The sequence below is a fragment of the Glycine max genome, chromosome 15 (genome assembly GCF_000004515.6).
Source record: "Glycine max cultivar Williams 82 chromosome 15, Glycine_max_v4.0, whole genome shotgun sequence".
Taxonomy (NCBI): Eukaryota; Viridiplantae; Streptophyta; class Magnoliopsida; order Fabales; family Fabaceae; genus Glycine; species Glycine max.
Window position 1 is genome coordinate 4,435,033 of NC_038251.2, and position 21,544 is coordinate 4,456,576.

General features: G+C 31.0%; 1 protein-coding gene and 1 long non-coding RNA gene across 3 annotated transcripts; one reads left to right on the plus strand and one right to left on the minus strand.

Moving 5' to 3' along the window:
• Nucleotides 1-1,068: 1,068 nt before the first annotated feature.
• HSP40.1 (DnaJ domain-containing protein HSP40.1) lies at nucleotides 1,069-3,017 on the minus strand. The gene has a single exon (XM_003547045.5). The coding sequence runs from the start codon at nucleotides 2,805-2,807 to the stop codon at nucleotides 1,314-1,316; it is 1,494 nt and encodes a 497-aa protein (XP_003547093.1). The 5' UTR covers nucleotides 2,808-3,017; the 3' UTR covers nucleotides 1,069-1,313.
• Nucleotides 3,018-6,005: 2,988 nt separating this feature from the next.
• LOC102660608 (uncharacterized) lies at nucleotides 6,006-17,863 on the plus strand. 2 transcript variants are annotated; one of them, XR_001384932.3, is made up of 7 exons: nucleotides 6,006-6,280; nucleotides 6,523-6,586; nucleotides 11,692-11,782; nucleotides 12,016-12,170; nucleotides 16,486-16,567; nucleotides 16,976-17,038; nucleotides 17,134-17,863. It is a non-coding gene; the product is annotated as an uncharacterized lncRNA (long non-coding RNA). The 2 variants fall into 2 exon arrangements; XR_418280.4 differs by having other exon boundaries at nucleotides 6,031-6,280; nucleotides 16,486-17,038.
• The last annotated feature ends 3,681 nt before the right edge of the window (nucleotides 17,864-21,544 follow it).

The following is a 21,544-nucleotide window of genomic DNA, read 5'->3' on the forward strand; positions in this document are numbered from 1 at the left end:
CTGAACCAAGTGTAAGCTTTAACAATCATTACCCACCACTAGAATTTATAAAGGAAACTTTTAACTATATTAGCCTATTTCTGAAAGGGAATAGACTTATAAAAGCACAAGCACAGGACCAACAATTTGGAAAGGACCAGCACCACCAGGTATAAATTCAACAGTTCACAAGAAATTACGAATTAGATTGTATTAGATATGATGTGGAACCCATATCATTTCATGAATCCCAATCAATTTCAACAAATACAGTAAGGTGTGTGTTGGAGCTTAAAAAGAGTGTTCTATAGAGTGTTTACTAGCATTTGTCGAAGAATAATATACGAAACACATATACCCCATTGGGCAAATGACAGTTAGTTGGCACTTTTAAAAGCTTGGTCAAGTAGACAAACCATAGTCCAAAAGCTATCTCTAACAGACATGCGTGTGTCCTTAAATCACGAGCATTTAACAGTAACAAAGACCTAAAGTTATAGCCACGCCCAGGCATTGCATTTAAAAAAAAAAAAACAATACTTTGGTAAAATGAAAAGGGAAAAAAAGAAGACTAAACATAGGGAAACAATTAAATACTAAGTGAGAGCACAACTAGTACTCCAACATAAAAGCTTTTCGGGAAAATTTCAACTTTCCAATTCACAACATTTGCACAAATTGAACATAGGGAAACAATTACAAAGAAATAACTTTCCTGATTTAGAAAATCGTTACCTTACAAAACATGAGAGTAAAGCCACAAAATTACCAAAGAAGAACATAACAAAAGAAACACCAATACAACCATCAAAAGCCTTAAGATATCATTAGGATCATCTAAATGAAGCAACAAAACAGAATACTAAACCAGACACCTATATGCTTTAGGGAAATGTTTTGCATATATATAGGGTATTGCTGACAAGATGTTAATCATCCAACAAAAATTACCTACACAGAACATGGGCAGATGACTGTCACACATACAGTTTGCAGTAAAGGGCCAGGTAAAACTCCAAACCGAGCTCTCATGGTTATTACTTATTAGTGTGTGTGTGTGTGTGTTTGAGAAATAGAAATAGAGAGAGCTGATTAAACTTGAATGAGTAATATATCCTTCCTGAACAGAACATGAGAGAATGAAAAGAAATCCTCCCCAGATAGTTCAAAACAAAGTGAGGAAGTATTGCCCCAAATTATTAAAAGACTAACATAACAAGAATAAAAAAAAGTTGCTCATCAGCTTCAGTTGGTGCGACAAGTACCAACATACAAGAAAGTAACATCTACCACAACAAAAAAGAAGGGGCCTACCTACATGAGCATGCAGACTACTAATGACCCTTAACCTTATCATCTGCAACAACATTGAGAATAGGCAAGCTACTAAGGAACTCATCCAGCCCCTCAAAAAACCCAATCCCTTCAATATTATCCTCAGCATTCCCATTCCCTTCACCTGCTCCATGCACAGGCTCCTCCACCTCATTGCTAAACTCAACATTTAAATCCAACTTCCCCAAGTTCCTCTCACTCCTCCTCCTTGATCCACCCAACGCCACAGCCTTCTTGCTAGACTCCGGTGCCACCGGCACGGCAAGGGCACCACCATCCACAGCCTCACCATTCCCCACACTGTCATTACCGTCACTATTCTGAACCCGTCTTCTAGGCCTCTCAATTGTAGGTACCCTTCTAACATCACCACCAGCATTGCTTCTCCTCTTCCTTCTTTTCCTCCTCCTCGTGGTCCCCTTCTGATTCCCGCCACGCCAGTCATCATCATCGGAATCATCTTCCGTCGTGTCGGAACCAGCCTCGACGAACTCCGCAGACGCGTCATCATCGTAAAAAACCCAAGGCCCCTTCTGGTACCTACTATTCTGCTCGGCCCCCTTCAAGGCGCAAGGAAACAAAGGGGAGAAAGGGTTCCACTTGGAAGAAGACCCGTTAATGTCCTTAAAATCCCCAGAAAAACCCACAGGGAAAAAACCCCAACTGCAAAACGAGCCAAAAGTACCATCTTTTGGCGGAGAACGTACAACCATCGCATGAAACCCCCTCCGACAATTCTGGCACCGCAAAGTACAATCCTCGTACACCTTCGGATACTCGTACATAACGTAACAGTAAGGGCACGCGGTCCAGAAACTCGCCCCTTCGCTCTCGGCCTCACTCGCCCGAGTCAATTCGGTCGCATTGTCCAGCTGACTCGATGGCGGCGGTGCCGGTGGTGGCGGCTCCACCTCTACCCTAGGCCTAGGCCTAGGGCTTTCCCTTGGAGGGACTAGGTTCGGAATCGGGTTGGGGTTTAGGTTCGGTTGCGGCGGCTGAATAGGAAAGAAGGCCACCGGGGCAGGAGGAGCGGGAGGTGGTGGTGGTGGCTGAGGAGGAGGGGGTTGAGTGAGGAGCCGGAGTTGGTTGTCGTAGAAAGTCTTTTTAGTTGGGTTGGAGAGTACGGTCCACGCGTCGTGGACGAGCGTGAAGGCATGAGCGGCGAAGGCGAAGGGGTTGTGGTGAGGGTCGAGTTGGGTGGCGAGGCGGCGGTACTGGGCGGCGATGTAGTCGATGTTCTGAGTGTAACGGAGGACTTGCAAAATAGCGTACCAGTCCAGTTGGTCGTTGATCCGGGCCTCGCCGGCCATGAGGGTATCAATCACCGCTAAAAGGAGCTCAGTGGGCTCGTATCTCGGGTCGGAGTCTCGAGCCCGGATCGCAAATGAGCGGGCCCCGTGCAGGTCACGTGCGCTTAAAACCTTGTTCGCTGTGTAAAGCCAGAGCTCCGCTTCTCCTCTGCTCCCTCCTCCTCCTCCTCCGTGACCATCCATTTCGAGCCTCAGAAGGGTGTTTTGGTAACTAAAAAAGGGATCATAGAAACGAGTATGACATGGCGGTGGAGTTAGTGATTGATGAGTGATGACATTGACCTTTGCTTATTATACTTACACTTTGTATTTCTAATGCTTTGCTTCGTCTCAGGACTCAGGAGGAAGACAAACAAAGTTTTAAGCTGGGTCCACACTTTCCCACATTTTACTTCCCAACTCACTCTCATGGACCCTGTCCCGTTTAATTTTATCCACTTTTCCTTGTTCAAAATTTCATTTACTACTACAAACCCTAATCAATTTCTTTCATCCTCTTTCACATTTCCTATATTTTCACTTGAAATCACATGCTTAGTGTTTTTAAGTTGGATTTCATCTGTCTTTGAGGGGAAAAAATATATATATTATAATGGTATATCTCATTTAGTTACTTTGTTTTAATTAATTATTGGTATAGAGTACTTTTGGTTAAACCATGTTTTATGTTAATTTAACCATGTTTTATTTAAACCTGGTTTTAATTAAATTCATGCACTATTAAGTTTTCTCAAATTTAAAATCAGTTTTTGAATCTAAAGGATCTACCTTAGCCAAAATTAATACCAACTAGTAGAAAAGTAAACGTAACTCGTCCCAACCTACTTAATGTAGCATATTCATACGTTTATCCAGAGTTTTTAAGCTACTTAATGTAACTTGCATTCATAAATTACTTTTAAGGTCTTACTATAATAAATGTACTGAAAATATATTTAATGTATTAAATATTTATTGATTATTTTCTACTTTTATTACCTTAATAAATACCTTAGAAACATTCTATCGTTGTCGTTTTCCTTATTTTTATTAGCAGGTTATATTGACACTTTCAGTTTTAATGGAAATAATTTATTTTTTTCATGAATTAAAATGACAAGAAGGGATAAAATCCTAAATTTTGTCACCCAGGGCATCAGTTGAAACAAACATTTAGATTTTCAAGCTCGTGCCTATAAAGAAACTGAGAAATTTCTTTAGAATACTCAATCATTTTTGTTAACCAACAGCAGTAATCTTATTACGTTAGCAACTCCACCATCCATTGAAACAAATATCAGTAGTAGTACTCTGTGTATTTTTGCGAAACTATATTTATTATGATAAATTAATCAATGTAATTACTTTTATTTGTTTTAGTAAATTAGTTAATTATTTTTATATAGGACCGAAAGTAATATTAAGATGAAAAAAAAATATAACTCATCTAACTAAATATGCGAGAAAGGATGATAACAATCATGATTACTGTTCAAGGGTCGATTAGAACTCCATCAAATTATATGATATATTCATTTTTTTTATCCAAAACTTTTAAGATACTTAAGTTAACTTGGATTGATAAATTACTGTCTTACTAATAATGTACTAAAATAATTTATTAAAAATTTAATACAGAGTATTAAGTTTTGTTAGTTATTTAAATGTATAAAATATGCTTGTATTTTTTAATATATTAAATATCTTTTTATTGATTATTTTATACTTTTATTACCTTAATAAGTATCTCAAAAACTTTCATCATCGTTTTCCTTATTTTCAATTGCAAGTTTGCAACTTATATTAACACGTTTCTATGTTTTGCGTTTTAATAGAATACATTGAATTAATTTTACTATTGTTATGTAGCATCTTCCACCAAACATTTAAGCAAAAAAAAAAACTCTTGCTCTCATTATTTTGGTTAAAAAAAAATAGGGACGTTTACTTGCATTTTGTTTTTGTTTCACTTTTTAATTAGAAAACTGTCATTATTTTTATCATGTTTTTTTGTTTTCAAAGATTCGTAAAGAAAACTAGAAAAAAAATAGAAATAATTTTTTTACTGTGTATCCTATGCAAATATTTGAAAATAGGAAATAAAATAATTGGTACGGACACTATAATAATCTCTAATACTCATAACATCATATTTTCTTCTAAAATGATTGATTGTTGTCATGCATTAATGAAAAATTCTTCAACGTGTGTTTTGGTCTTATTTATATATATATATATATATATATATATATATATATATATATATATATATATATATATATATATATATATATATATATATATATATATATATATATTAAAATTTCTCAAAAGATCACTATCATATAATTACTCAAAATCACATGCGTTTAATCATACAATTTTTAAGTGATAAATTATCAAAAAATAAATACATTTAATTGGTATGAATAACATTAATTAATTCTTTTAAATCATCTTAAAGATATAATCTCATATTTACACAATTTTTTATTTCTCTCATCTTTGGATGTGTATTTAATTCATTTTATATATCTCCCAAGATTATATAAGATATATTTATTTCTTTTTGTAACCACTTCTAGTTTATTAACTCAATAGTCTTACAATTGTCTCTCCAAATAATATTTTATTGATCATTAATGATTACAATTTAATAATAAAATAGTCACACAAATCTAATAACATCATAAAATTGCTATACTTTTTATCCATTCATTAAATAAACTAAATCAAAATTTAAGTTGTTTGGTGAATTAAATCATCACCTATTTATTTGTATATCCAAAGATATAATTGATAATTTATCCTAAAAGATGTTTTAAGACCAACGCAGCCGTTACAATGAGTGTGACATGACGATAGAAACGAATAATGTACATTAAACTCTCGAGTTAACTTGTTACGAGTTCACTTGTCCTTTCTGAGTTGACTCTTGAGTAAATTCTTTTTTTAGTAGACTCTGAACAAACTCTATAAACTTTGAGTAAACTCGGTAGACTCTCGAGTTTACCACTGAGTCAACGAGTTAGCAAATTAAAAAAATTAGACAAAAATGTAAGTCATTTTTTATTGTTTATTGTATTCAGCATTCAACATATCTTCATTTAGTATGTTATTCTCAAATACAAAATTTTACCTTTAATAATATCAAATTTTTGTTCTCTAATAACATCAAACTCTCAATCAGAATGATCTATCATCTAGTAATAATGTATTATTACTAGATTTGATTATTTAAATATTTTGAATTTTATAATTTATATTTTATTATATTATTGAAATATTTAATTAATATGTTATTTATAGATATTTTATTATTATTTCTATAGAAAATAAATTAGTCTACAAGTTGAGTTTACCATCGGTCTATAAAACTCTCATGTGTTTGGATAATCTTTTGAGTTTGATAAAAGAAAAGGAAAAAGAGTTTCTGTTTTGCCTAGACGGACGATAAGGAGTGCAGTCCAGCATGACATCCATATCCAACAAAAGGGGAAGTAAAAGGTTAGAGAGTTGTACGGATATGTGATCACTGATAAAGGTCAATGCGTCTTCCTCACACAAACCGACTTTTCCCTTTACTGCCAACACTCTTCTTGTTCTTCTAGTGTTGACTGATCACACACCCCATCAGCTTCTGTTCCACTTTCACTGCCCGCCTTCATGATATCAAGGTTGGTTTCAGATCCCTCTTTCACCCTGCCACACCACTTAAGCCCTTCTTCTGCTATTGCAAGGATTCTCACTTTCTCTCTCATGTTTTTTTTTCTTCCTTTTTTTGTGATCATATCATCTAGAAACTATAAGATTGTTTATATTTTTCTCTCTTTTGTGTAAAATTTCTATTTTTGATTATTTTGTTTATGGAATAAATGACTAATGAAAAATACATGGAGGGTGTGGATGATTACTTTAGGAGGAAGAGAGGACTGGTGGAGATTTCAAACCCTTCTTGATGCTGGCAACCTCGACTCAGGAAGGTTACTCTCTCTTTCTTCCTCCCTTTATTCCATATTCTTAAATCGTAATTAAGTTTAACAAAATCATGAAACTTTTAGTATTTTACCTTTTCCTCCATCTTTCTTTGTTATTGGTTTCATATCATTTATTATGCTTCTTTTGCATTTGCAAGAGTGTTCCACTTTTGAGACAGGGATAAGTGAGTGAGCTTTTTCCCGTGACACCACTTTAACTTTAAGCTCTGTATTCTAAAAACGTGCTGCTCTGCTGCATCTCAATGTGGATGTGCACATTTGAGATTATCCTTTCATTTCCATAAACAACAACAACAATAATAATCTAATATAGAAAATGAAACCCTAAATCTTTATCCTGTACCTGGCTTAGTTGCTGTATGCCTTCGGATAATTACTTCCACATCGGGCACCTTTTTCCTATAGGAAATGTATAACTATAAAACAGAGTTAGTGCATGTTTGTGTTATGGTTGGTGGTTACTCTATGTAATTTTGTCAAAGCATTCTCTTTGCTATTTTTTCGTTAAAGTGCATTAGCATTTGTGTTATTAAGGTTTCAACGGGAAAGCAAACATATTGCCTACATACATTGAAGAAAAGTTAGGTTGTAATATAAGGAATTCGTCCAGCTATAATTCAGTGTTTTAAAGCTTAATAATTCAAATTTAAAATTATTAAATTGTATAATGTGATGTAATACACACACGAAAACTCTAAGAAATATGCTTTGAATTTTGATAAATAGAAGAAGAGTTGTTGACTATTGAATCAAACATGAGTTGACTTATAGTTCATGGAAGTTTTTGATTTTTGCAAAGAAATTATAAATTTTCACATTTTTTTACATAAATCCAAACAAGACTTTTAATATTTTATAATTTTTAAAATTCAATTCCTGCCATTTACAAGATTTTAAATGATTTGTTTTTACGGAAAAAAAAAAGCTACAACAAACAAAACCAACCATATTGGAGTTAAAAAAAAACTATATTAACATTGCCACGTGACCAAAATAAGTCATGTGAAACAGTAAAAAGGTTCATGTTCATTAGTAACAAGGTTGGTTGATCTTGTTTGGAAGGGGAGGGGGCAGTGATTGTTGGATTTCTCCTCCTTCCATGGGTCTATGTACATGAATTCAGGTCAAGCTTCCGCTGCTGGGGCTCTTCGAAATTATTGTGGCAATGTTCTGTTATCTTATGGGCTTGTGGGGTAGCTCATGCTGAGCTTTGGGCCATCTAACTGGGCTTCCATTACTTAGCGACGTGGATTTAAGGAGCTGATGATTTCATTTGCTTTCCATAGGCTGTGAGCATGCCTGAAAATCTGTTATAAAATTAAGTTTGGAATAAAAGTTATTTTGTCAACGGATTAAAATTCATGTTTTTGTGTTCATTTTAGTTTTATCTATTGAATCTATATTAGAATGTGTTATAGTATTTTCAACAGTAAAACTGCAAACTAAGCTTGCACTATATAAATTCTCATTCGAGCTTATGCATTGGTACAAAATATTACTTCTTTCAAGAGATTTTTTGTTTTTGTGAAGCTCTTCTTTCAAGAGATTAAGAGTAAGGTTTTTGTGGGTGTGCATACCTTGAGTTTTATTGCAGTTGTCAATTTCGGTCATTCTTTAGAGAGACAAATTAGAACTTGAGGTTGTTTCTTGTTTTGACATATACTTCTTCTACCGAGTTTTATTGCAGTTTTTAATCTTTTCTTGGAGTTTTCTCTTTTTATTCCATGAAGTTTTTATTTTTAGAAACAATACAAAAAGTTGTGCCTACTATCCTCTTTTTATTACTATTGGGTAGAAGATAGTTTTTTTTTTTGTTAACAGATCTTGAATGTAATTGGTTTTGGTTTCTAAGGGAAGGTACCCCTTGTACCTATTATCCTCTATCTTAATGAAAATTCACTGTTTATAAAAAAAATACAAAAAGTTGTGCAATGATAAAATCAAAGCAATTGATTTTCATAGAACTAAAATCGACTTTAAACTTGTTCATTATATAGAAGTTTAAATTATTGTTGAAGCAAGACTACTCATTGTACTGGACTAACTGATTTGGGGTTAGATTCTTTTTATTTTTTTTGCTTGGAGCAAGATTTTACAAAATATGAGTTGGAATCTTGAATCTAGATTTGAATTTTTTTTAAAACAAGTTCTCTTTTCCCATAAACATTTAAGTTTAAAACCAGTAATCTAAAACAAATAAAAATTAAGCTAGACACACAAATTTTAACTCGTACTTAAATTAATTCATTCTAACCAAAGTCAACCCAAATTACAACACTACTTAAGGTCCAACCAAACCTTATAGGCAATATATGAATCAAAAGCTCTACTAGTTGCACAAAAAGGTCAAAAACCCAAATGTCCTCCCAACTTTGATAAGGGCAATAATACAATTTGTCAATCTTAAGAAAATATTAAATGGCTTCTCGTTACTGTATAAAGGGGCTGGCGACACCATAAAGTATTTTTTTATACGCGTCCGTTCAAACACTAGTCTCATATGAACCTAAGCTCTCCAAATATATCCGGAGGATAAAACGAACGAAATGGATGATTGATATAAAAAATTCTAATATTTTCTTTGCATGTTTCGACCATAGGGTATATGACTAAATTTTTACAATATATTAACAGGGGAGGTTTACATCTAGGGTTCGTGTTCCCTTCCATGATTGACATTTATAGAGGAAAATTTTGTTTTATTGCCATTGTGCAATTATGTTGTTTAGGTGGACAAGAGGCTACATACAAGGAGAATATGTTCATTAGGTTAAGAACATGTTTGGTTTGTAAATGAAAATATTGGAATACATATTTCAAAATACAAATTTAAAGGATAAAAATAAAATAAACATAAAAATAAAAATCGTAATTACCGATCCGTTGACAAAATTATTTTTGTCCCAAAACGTAATTTTATAACAGATTTCAAACATGCCCTAAGGTGTGGGCTCAATATTTTGGTGTTTAGGTGATTGAGAAAATCTTATTTGACGTTCGGATATGATATAATTGATACTCTTCTTGATTTTATTTCTAGAGTTTTCCTTTAGGCTGTTTCCGGTTGGATAGACAGGAATAAAAAGAAGATGTAAATGAAGTGGTGGAGGTTGGTATAAGAGAGGAAAATTACAAGCTGTAGACTCAGCATAAAATCTCCTTCTCTCCCGTTGCAGTAAAATGAATTTTTAAGGTAAAAAATCAATTTTTTAGAAAAAAATAATTTTTGGGTACAAAAAACCAATTTTCTAGACAATAATATTTATTTTCTTTGACATAAAAAAAATTATTTTTCACCTAATTCTCTTAAATGAAATAACACAGCATATCATTTTTTCTACTCTATTTTTTTTTTTAAATTATCTATCTTCTATTTTCATCTATTCAATCTCTTCTCTAAATCAAAGACACCTTTAAAAAACAAACAGACCCGCATCCATGAAGCACGATCGAATTCAAAACTCTGGCACATGTCAGTCATAAGCATGCACACAAGATGGCTAGCTTTCTAGCCCACACACTTGCATAACTTCCTATTAGGGAAATAATCTATTTCCTTTTAATTTGTTTTCTTTAAAGAAAAAATCTTCTTTGGTTTTCTTGTCTGTACTAATAACAAAGGAAATAATCTAATTTTGTTTCTACGTTTTTTTTTCATTTTTACTCTTTATAACTGCATAAATTAACACTGAAATAACTGTAGTTATTATAAAAAAATCTCCTTAATTATGAAAATTATTTAAACCCTTAATCTAATTTTATTTTTATTTTTAAATGTAGATAAACAGGGAGTACTTGTTTTTCATTTATTCACCATTTTTTCCACACAAAAAAACCGTTTTGGTTATTAATATAATAATGCTAATTTTTTTGTGTATAATAATTTTAGTTTATTAATAAATAAAATATATTTATATTGTCATCCAATTATCTATCTTGTAAATTTTTTAATTTTATAATAATTATCCTAAAAATCATATAAAAATTATTTCTTTTTGGTTTTAATTAGAGTAAAAACTTTTATATTTACATTTGACGCTCCATACCTGTTAAATTCTAATTTATTTGCAACGCATTTTTTTCTAGTATAATTTTGTAGATTAGTTTTTACAGACAATAATTTGTTTAAAGTGACATTTATTAATAAAATGTTAATTAAATATGAAATAAATAATTTGCTGCGAAAACCAAAAATTTTAATTTCCTCTTATGAACACTTTTTACCACTGCTAAGACACATTTTATCAAAAGCTAAGACAAATATTGATGCATGATGATTGGGTTTTTTTAACTTGAATTTTCAGTTCATTGTATATTTTTAATTTATTTAATTCAATTTCCAATTTATTATGCATGCAAAAATATATTATATGAGTTATTCTTATTGTTTTTCATTTTTTATGTATGTAATTGTACGTTTTTTATTCCGTAGAATATTTTTTTTTGTCAAATTTTATTATCTAAATAAATTTTTAAATAAAAATGAATTACTATTTTTTTAATATTGCAAGGTTTTCATCTAAACAGAAAAGTTTAACATTATTAGATTTACAAGAAATTCGGACTTAAAAAATTACATTAAGATTTTTTTATGACAGTAATTTAATGGTAAATAAATCCTGGAATAAAAAAGATCAAACTAGAAAACAAAAAAGAAAAGAAAGGGGAGACCGGGAGGGTGGCTGTAACCGTGGTAGGGTGCAACATCACAAAGACACAAACAATCTGAAAAAAGTTTATCCAAAAAGAAGAGCTTGGAAAAAAATATGGCCAATCTTTGTCTCTCCTACTGACAAACTTAAATTTTCTCCAAATGTTGGTCTCTCCCACTTTCCTGGAAGAGAAATCTATGACATATGAATGGACGAGGATTGGTATGTTTTGGAAAGGTTTCAACTCTCTTTTTTATTCTTGGTTTCTTTCCAAGGTTATGGATTGAAGAGAATAATTAAGAAAACCTCTTTCAATTTTTCCGCATCTTCTAGATACTAACAATCTTATATGTTCTTTCTCAAGAATATTCTATTTTTCCCTCTATTTAACTATAAGTTAGTCTTTGTGCCCTGAAAAAAGTTATATTTTGTTTGTAGGCCATGATGCATATCACCTCCCTCTACAACATAAGTGTAGTTCAGCATCTGGTGTTCTGATTCCGGAAACTATGCATGTTTCTCCTTCAAGGTTTTGATCTCACTATTTCTTTTTCATGACCATAAAAAAAGAAAACAAACCTAGCTTTCTGTAATAATGGTTTAATCTGAGGGTTAAAGTTTGTTATTTCATGGAGAATATTGTAGCATTGTTGTTTACTTCATAGGAAATCTGTAGTTCTCTGGAGATATATTCATGCCTGCATATGATTTTCTCATTGCTCTCCAGAAAAGGAAAAAAAATCCATTTATTTTTCTGTTCAGGAAAATTGCATAATCTAAAAGAAAGAAAGAAGATAGAAAACATTGCAGCTAGGCAGGTGACTCTTTCCGGCCATGAGGAAGGGAGGGCTTTTTAAGAAGATATAGTTGTCAATCTTTTCTGCTGCTCGCAAGCTCTTCGAATACGCTAGCTCAAGGTTTTCTCCTTTCTCTATCTTTTATATATATATATATCATCTTTTTCTTATATATTCACATTAATATGCAATGAATCTTCTTTAGTGTAAGTGTTGCCAATGCCTTGTTCAAGTTTTCATTTTTTTCACTGGTGACTGTAGTAAAATCTTTCTTCCTAGTTACAAATAAGGAATCAAAATAATAGTAGTATTGATATTAAAGGGGAAAAACATTTTGACTCTAGCTAAACAACAATCTATATTAATTTGTGTATATTCATTTTCTGTTCTCTGTTTTTCCTCGCTCAATAACTAAATATGTTTTAACACACTCTCTAAGTTAAAGCTTATTAAGTTTTAAGCTTGTTAAACTCTTTTGTATAATGATAATACGAAAATTAATGTTATTTATATTATTTAGTAAAACATAAAAAGAAAGACGCTAACTGCCCTAATCTAGTCATAATTAACTAAAAAGGCAAATATAGGAATATTATTGGAGACATAGGAGAGATGAAAAAATTACAAGGAATATATAAATATCAATTATGTAATAAGTAGAAGCTTGCGGATGAGATATATCTAGAAGCTATTAATGTAGAAAATCCTAGAACAAACAATCTACTTACACGGCTAGCAAGGTGTTCTACTTATACATGTACATAGAAGCCACCTTCCACACATTTTTTCCTTTTCCTATTTTTTGCCAACCAATTATCAGTTTGTTTCCCTTCTTTTTCACAATAAAAAATTCACTCAATTTCATTAGGTTGTGTAACAAACTGGCTTTGACCTATAATCTTTCACTTGAAGACTAATTTTAATTTGTCTTCACAACTTGATCAACGCAACAACCTTCTTTGGTTTGTTACTCTAGCAAGCTGACTGAAGTTGAACACAACTTATGATTTATTTTTTAATATGAACACCTCATCATCTAGCAGAGATTTGATGAAATTATAATGAAGAAATGCGCTTTGTTCTAGAATGAAATGTTAAATTCTTTGTCAGATGTATTACACTTTGATTATAACTATGCAAAACAGTCTTCTCCTTGATTAATCCCATCTCCATTAGCAGTCCTTGAAGCCATATAATTTCTTTACTAGCTTTAGTTACTATTACTGATACTTACTCAACCTTTGTAGTGGATAAAGCAAGATAGTTACTATTTAACAAGTGATACTTCAATGATTGACTTCACCTCAAAACTCTACATCTATATATATAGCCTTCTCTTACCAAAGTAAACATTTCTTAGTAATGCCTAGTAGATACTGCAAAGACCACTTCACTAGCTTCCTAGTGAGGTTTACCTGAATATGACGTAAATTTGGCCAATGTGTCCATTTAGACATGGCATACATCAAACTTCCAATGGTTGAAGCATATGGAACCTTACTTTAGTCATGAATTCTCTTAATTTCTTCCTTCGTTTGAGGGAATTGGTCATTGCCAACGGTGTACTGGTTTGCTTGGCATTGCTATGCTAAATTTTTGCAAAACATGATTTGTGCATTCTACTATAGTTAATTGCAAAATACTCCCTCTAGATTCATATATAAGCAAAAATAATTGTATACACATTGATTAAGAAAGTTAGTTGAAATCATTTAATTTTACTAATCTCAAGTAAAAATTAAGGTTATTTTTAATATGTCCTTCATTGAAAATTGATATCATGAATAACATAGAGCTCTTGGAAATAGAGTTGTAATTAAATGAATTGTGTTTTAGGAATGATATCATTAAATAGGAGTGAAATTAGTTAGATATTCTTATATTTGAGTCTAAGATACAAGACAAATTTTTTGTTTATATATGAGTCTAGAGAGAATACCTCTTTGCTTTTCTCTAGTGATTTGTATTCCAAGGATCTTCTTTGCTAAAACTAAGTCCTTCATTTCAAATTCTTTTTTACAATTGTTGCTTCAAACATTTGATATCGTTCATATCTGAACCAACTACTAACGTGTCATCAACATAAAATAGCAAAATGATATAACTAGACTTATATCTCATTAAGAAGCAACAATAATGATTGGCATTGCACTTTTGTAAACCTTCCTTGAGCATGAAGCCATCAAACTTCTTTGCTAAAACTAAGTCCTTCATTTCAAATTCTTTTTGACAATTGTTGCTTCAAGCATTTGATATCGTTCATATATGAACCAACTACTAACATGTCATCAACATAAAATAGCACAATAATATAACTAGACTTATATCTCTTGAAGTAGCAACAATAATGATTCGCATTGCACTTTTGTAAACCTTCCTTGACCATGAAGCCATCAAACTTCTTGTATCATTGTCTCGGGGTTTCGTTTAGGCCATACAAGCTTTTTATTGATCTCCTACAATGTCACCTTCTATGAGTCTATTTCTTGCTTTGGGTCCACACCGCCCTTTTCACCTACATCTCCATTGCCTTTGCCTTTTATTTTATTTTTCACTTTCCCACTCCAAAATTGTCTCTTGCTCCTCTAGACACTTCTCTATATTCTCTGCTGGTGTAGCAACATATCAAGCATGTCTTCCTCCACCACCATTTACTAGTGATGGACTTGACTCTTCTTCGAATCCAATTGCTCTGACCCCTCTAGCATTGTCATCTAAGTTTGATCTTGTCGTTGCATTCCAAAAAGTCTCACCCTATATGGAAAAAAGCTATGGTTGATGAGATGTGTGCCTTTTAGATCAATGGTGTGTTTAGTTGCTAAAGCCAACGCACAGATATATGGACTAGAATATGGTGACCCTTCTCCCTTGTGGCAAAAATGAAAAGTCAAACTCTTCTCCATGGTGGTCATTCATCATTGGTCTCTATTAGCTAGACATTAAAAATGCATTTCTTCATTATGATCTCCTCGAAGAGGTTTACATGAAGTAACCTCATGGATTTGTTGGAAGAGCAAGAAGAAATAGAATGTAGTTGACAAATTAAGTGATGATTAAGTAGAATATCGAGCCATGACTTCAATCACTTGTGAACTTGTATGGCTAAGTAGTTGCTCAAAGAATTTAGGTTTACAAATGTCTTTTAGATGATGACACTTATTTGTGATAATCAAGATGCCTTACATATTGTCTCAAATTTAATTACATGAAAGGACCAAACACATTGAGATAGATTGTCATTTCATTAAGGAGAAGATCTTATTTGTAGATATTTTGACAAACTTTGAAAATTTTGATAATCAATTAATTGGCCTATACTTTCACTAGGTCTTTGAGAGGTCCTATGATTGGTTATATATGTAATAGGCTTAGAGGTTACTCTGATGTCGAGTATAGGGAAAAATTATTTTCACAGTTATTACAAAAATTACTCCTTCCGTCCCTAATTATAAGATCCTTTTCAGAAGTCTGTTTGTCCATTTTTATAAGATCTTTTCTAATTTCTAGATGCATTAATTAATTTTTCCCTCAATACCCTTACTTAATTATTCTTTCTCCAAACATTTATAAAAAACAATTAAGTGGATAGAAAGATAAGAAAAAGATAATTTTGAAATCATAGTACAAATAATTAACAAATTTAATGCGATTAACTAAACTAACTATTTTTCTTAAGGAATGTGAATTAGTTGAAAGGTTCTTATATTTCGGGACGGAGGGAGTAGTTAACTTCATTAAATGTGTCAATTCCAATTAAGAATAAACTTTTTTTTTCCAAATTATCCTTCATTGAAATTTGATATCAAGCATTAAAAAAAGTCTTTGAAAGTAAACCTCACATTAAATGAAGAGTTTTTTGAAGAAAATCTCATAAAATAAAATTAATTGAGATTTGTTTATATTTGAGACTAAGAAATCAGAATTTTTTGTTACTTATATTTGAGATCAAGAGAGTATGATTTATATGCTCCACCTTGATGGGAGTTTTAGATCCATTAATATTGGGTCAATAAGCCCAAACCTATTTAGGTTCTTTTATGTATTCTCTTTGTATCTTTCTAATAAAATCTAATTTTCTCTTTTAACTAATTCAACAAAAAATAATTCATTTTTCAACTTAAAAGGTGGAAATGTGTAACTGTTGTCATTTTGTAGTAAGGAAGGCTAGTAATACACTTTTTCTGATACATTCTATTATGTGGTTAAATTTTATTAAAAATTATTAATAAAAAATGTGGTTTATTGAATAAAGAGTTAAACTCACACAATTGGGTGATTTCTAATAAATTTCATCCAATAACATAACGTGTTGCTGACATTTCTTTTAGGTAAGTATTGATTATGTTCTAATCCTTCTTATATAATCATCTTGCATGAGTTTAATATTGAATAAACAAAATGAATCTCTTTTGTCTTGTTTTCTTGCTGTTTTTAGTTGTACAGCAGGAAAGTTGAAAGGTACGTACTATCTTCATACAAGGACTGACAAATTACAACTCCCATCTGTAGAGCTGCAGGTAAGATCCTCTTTCCAAGTTTCTCAAATAAAGAAATATAATAGTAACATGACTCTTCTTCATAGCTAGAGGAGTTACTGAATTAGCCATGCGAAGCATTTTTGGAATGTAGTTTGTCAAAATGTAGGATTGCATGAAATTATGAATTGATCAATAGTAAGACGCTTATAACATTTCATTAGTAGCAATTACTGAAGCAAAGTACATGTTACCTACTATTCACGCCTGACTGTATCTATACAATATTCGAATACAATACCATAATCCTTTGCATCCAGGGATGCAGAAGTAAATGAATATTTGCTTCAAGTGCCAATATTATAAACAAAGTTATTTTAATTAATAGATTTTTCTTTGACATTTCTTAACCACCAAGTTCAAAATTCATGAATGCAAATTTATCTATAGCCTGACAACGACACCTACGACTATGTTGTGATTCACAATGGCAGACAAGACTTGTGAGCTGAGGTACATATACGCTGTGTGCACACTTTGTACTTTATCCCTATGATGCATTAACCTACCTTTTTGTTTACTTCTGAAACATTGTTTTGCCTTGGCAGGAAGTTGAATGGGGAAGAGCTGCTAGGATTAAAAATTCGGGAATTACAAAAGCTAGAGAAACTAATAAGGAAAGGTTTGTTCTGTACCTTTCTATTCTCATTATTCATTATTCATTATTCATTATGTATTTGTAAATTTAATATTGTTGGAGTATAAGTGTGATGAAGTTCCATATTGAATATGGAACCAACAAATTGAACAATATATTATTGACAAAGACTATTGTATACCTAAAGACAAAATTTGATATGAGATCGAATGAACACATTAACATATATATTAGGGCTTGTATATCAAAAGACAAAGTTTAGGTATAGACTTACGCATTTTAGATATTATTTTTTGAATCGTACAATAATGGTCAGCATTCTAAGGTACTACACCTAGCATTGCCCTATACCGAATCTTTGAGGGTTTTGATTAGATGTGATGTTTAGTCTGTTTGTGTGCTTTGTTTTTGGCCAGTTGAAGGAGATCTCCTTGGTCAATGTTTATTGGAATGATGGTCACACTTTGTGAAAATCATTGAATATTGCTCTTAATAGGTGGCATACATTTGTATTTCAGAATGAAAGAATTGTGTAAAGGATATCGCAACACTCAAGAAAAAGGTCTCTTTGGTTCATTTTCTATTTTCATTTTTAATTACAAAACCACGTCTTGTTTTTAATTTGTTTTCTGTTTTTAAAGATTTGTATAGGAAAAAAAAAGGAGCCAAGTTATTTTCAACATTTTGGGTACAAATATTTAAAACAGAAAATAAATTCAAAATAAGATGACGATTTTAATTTGTAGTTATAAAAGTGAAAACAGAAAAGAGTTTTTTTTCTTCAAAAACATGCCTTATTGTTTGCTTACAAAGAAGAAATATTGATATTTCATCTACTGTCGTAATAATTCTACGAGACTACCACACCCCAAGAAGTGCTGATTCATTTATACCAATCAATCTAGTCTCACAGTCTTCCTCAGAACTCTTGCAATGTCCAAAATTATTCTTCATGCAGGGAGTTGAACTAACGCAAGACAACCAACAACTGAAACGGGTAACTGGTTTTAAAAATTTATATCATTTATACTTTTTTTTTAACTATCGAATCAGATCACTAATGTGTGTTGATTTTATATACAAAGTCTTGCAAACGATCAAGGGCAGTCATCTGAGTCATCTCTTCCTGGGGTTAGTTTCTTGAATTTATGTAACTCTGCATTTCTTAAATACAAAATTTGAATCACTTGAAGCTGTTGAAATCTTACCATATAGATTATAATTCTAAAATAGGTATATGGAGCAAAATGTTGTTGACAGCCACCACACAATGAACATAAATGTTATTAGGTTTCCGGTCTGTCATAAAACGCATTCTAGGTTCCTTCATGTTTTTACTATTTAAAACTTATTAAATCAAGATCTCGGATTGAAAAAAATATTATAATGGAGAGAAGAAATTTTATTATAAATGAATAGTCAAGTTTTTTATTAGTGAAAATTACAGTTTACACCAATATCCTAATGAAAAAAAGGACATGTTTTCAAAAGTCAACTTAGATTGTCTGTTGATTTTCATGAGATGTGTCAACTTAATTGAGATTTCTTCCCCTAAATCATTTGCAATATTCAGTCATTTTGATTAAAAAAAAAATATTTTATTACTTGTCTGTTTGATAAGGGTACACAAATCTTACATACAACTAGAAGACAATAAATGCAAACATCTTCCATAAAGTCTCATCAGATAGAAGGCTGAAGCTAACATGCTCATGAAATCTTTTTGTATGGAAATGAATGTTCTGGGAAACACAAGTGTGTAATAAATGTTCGCGGAGGAGAATGTGGGCCTGTAATAGATCTAACAATGATAATCCCTGCAGGATATAGTTTTTTTCCACTAATAGTAATTTTCTTTTAAAAGCAATTAAAATTAAATTAGTGCATATTTTTAAAAAAATTACAAACATGGGATGGTACGATCTCCATTTTCTTTATGCCAACAATTTGTTGCGGTTAAAGCGGGAGATTGCGGCTATCTACAACCCCCGGAATTGCTACTATAAAGTATAGACCACAAAATATTACAAGAGCATCTCAAGACTACAATGTGAGCTGTTTTAAAAAAAAAAAAAAGCATTATGGGTGAGTGAATGTAGTTTTGAGTCACTTAAAATGGAAGAGTTTTTATATAAACAATTATCGTTCATGAATTATTTAATTTTATATTATATATAAGAAAAAAATATAATATTTGTGATTAAGCAATTTGTTAATAAAAATATTTATTAAAAAAATAATTAAATTGCTTAAATTAAGGTGACATAAATTGTATTCCTTATTATATCCATATGAGAAATGCTCTTACATAAAATAAAGAGTTGCTAAAGCTCTTAAATCTAACAGCCCAATGCATAAATTAAGTGTTTGAGATGCTCTAAAGTTCCTTGCATGCCATTGATATAACTGTCACAGTCGCACACAAATTCACTTGGATTATTCTTTTGAATTTAAATTCAGGTTAATTGTTTAACAATTAGTAATAAATGAAAATTATTTTAAAATATAAACTTAAGGACTGATATTTAAAATAATTAACCTGATTTTGCTGTCATTTATATCATATATTTTTGCAATTATAAACAATTATTATTATAATTCAATAATAGGAAAGAATTTTATATTTGAATACATTACATGAATAGTTGTTTTCAAATTATCTATATAATTTAAAGAGTTTAATTAAAATTTATTAACTATGTAAAAAAAATTGAACCATAGGTTGTCATAATAAGATTATTAATTTTTGTAATAATTACTTAAAAATCATTTTTAGGATGATTACTAATTGGTTGACAGTAGAAAAAATTTTATACTAACAATATATCAAAATTAACACATGATTTAAATTGTATAAAAGAACATTTTTATAGTAAAAATTATAAAGCGTACAAAGTTATTTGTAATACTTAATTTAATTTTATTTGAAATAATTAATTTTTAAGGACAAATAAAAAAAACCAACAGATACATTATTGTTTTTAATTATAAACTCTAAAAAAATTATGTTGGAAAAGTTATTTCCTTTGATAAAAAAAAATTAGTAAAGAATATAAGAAAAAAAATTAATCGATTGCTAAAAGAAAATAAGCAGTGCTCCGACAACTTTTTCCTACCCCAACCATTTCTTTTCAAACTAGTTAATATATTATCTGTACATTGTACTTATAAGTGAAAATTGGTTCAATTGAATTAACTTATGGCGTGTTTGCAAAAAAACGTTATGACATGTTAGGTTTTTTTTTTAAACATGTTAGATTGTTAATAAGTGTATTTGTGATGAAGTTTTAAACCAACGTTTGTAAACATACATTTGAAAGTCAAAGATTTTAATTATTAAGTGTATGTTTTGGATATACATTATAAATAGAGATGATAATGACAAAATGAAATTTACAAAAGCATCTCCATCCTTTCTATACATTTAATTTAAAGGTGAATCATTGGATTTGATTTTGAAATTCATGCACACACAGCAGCAAGTTAATAGGAAAATCAAACATGCTCTAAAACACTTGAAATTAAAACGTGTTTTTCTTGTGAAATCTTCAAAAGTGATGGTATTTCCAATATCATGTTAAGTATTGTCGCCATAAATACTTGTCTACCATTAGCAAATTGAGTAGATGAAAAAAAGTTAATCAAATAGGTCCCATGGAAGCGTCGCAGACTAAGACAACACGCACACGCTAGCTCACAAAATACACACCATTGCTTCCTGTTCCTAGCTAGGTGGGACCAAGCAGAGTAATGGTTTTTCATTTACGGTTTAAATTCCATAAATAATTTTTCTTTTGAGATAAAATATTTAACAATATTTAAAAATATGTTTTTTTGTCATTATGGTATATAGTGATTGAAGTAGTAACTTGTTATGTAAAATTTATTTTTTATAATTTTAATTTTGCATATTTTAGAAAGGTGACTATCTATTAACCAACTTGTTTGACTCATAAACCATTAACAATTGAGGTCGGCTAGTAAAATTTCAATCCACTGGTTAATCTGGTCAACTCAATCCTAAAATATGTTAATGCGTTAACAAAACATTAAAAAAAAAAAAATTCGAACAATGAGTTGACCCAACCCAATTCGGGCCAATAAAATTTTGTACTAGGCTAAGTGAAAATAAGCTTCATTTTAAAATTTTAAAATCTAGACCAACCCATGCATTAAGCTGGTTTGACTCAAATCAACTATCAAACTAAACATATTTTGACACCTTGAATTTAAACTTATTTATTATCATTTTATCTTATCCCTAAGGAGAGTGACGATAGGAATAACATATACTACTATACTTTAACTTATTATATTTCATATAATTAACGACTCATTTACTAACTATAATAGGAAGAAAT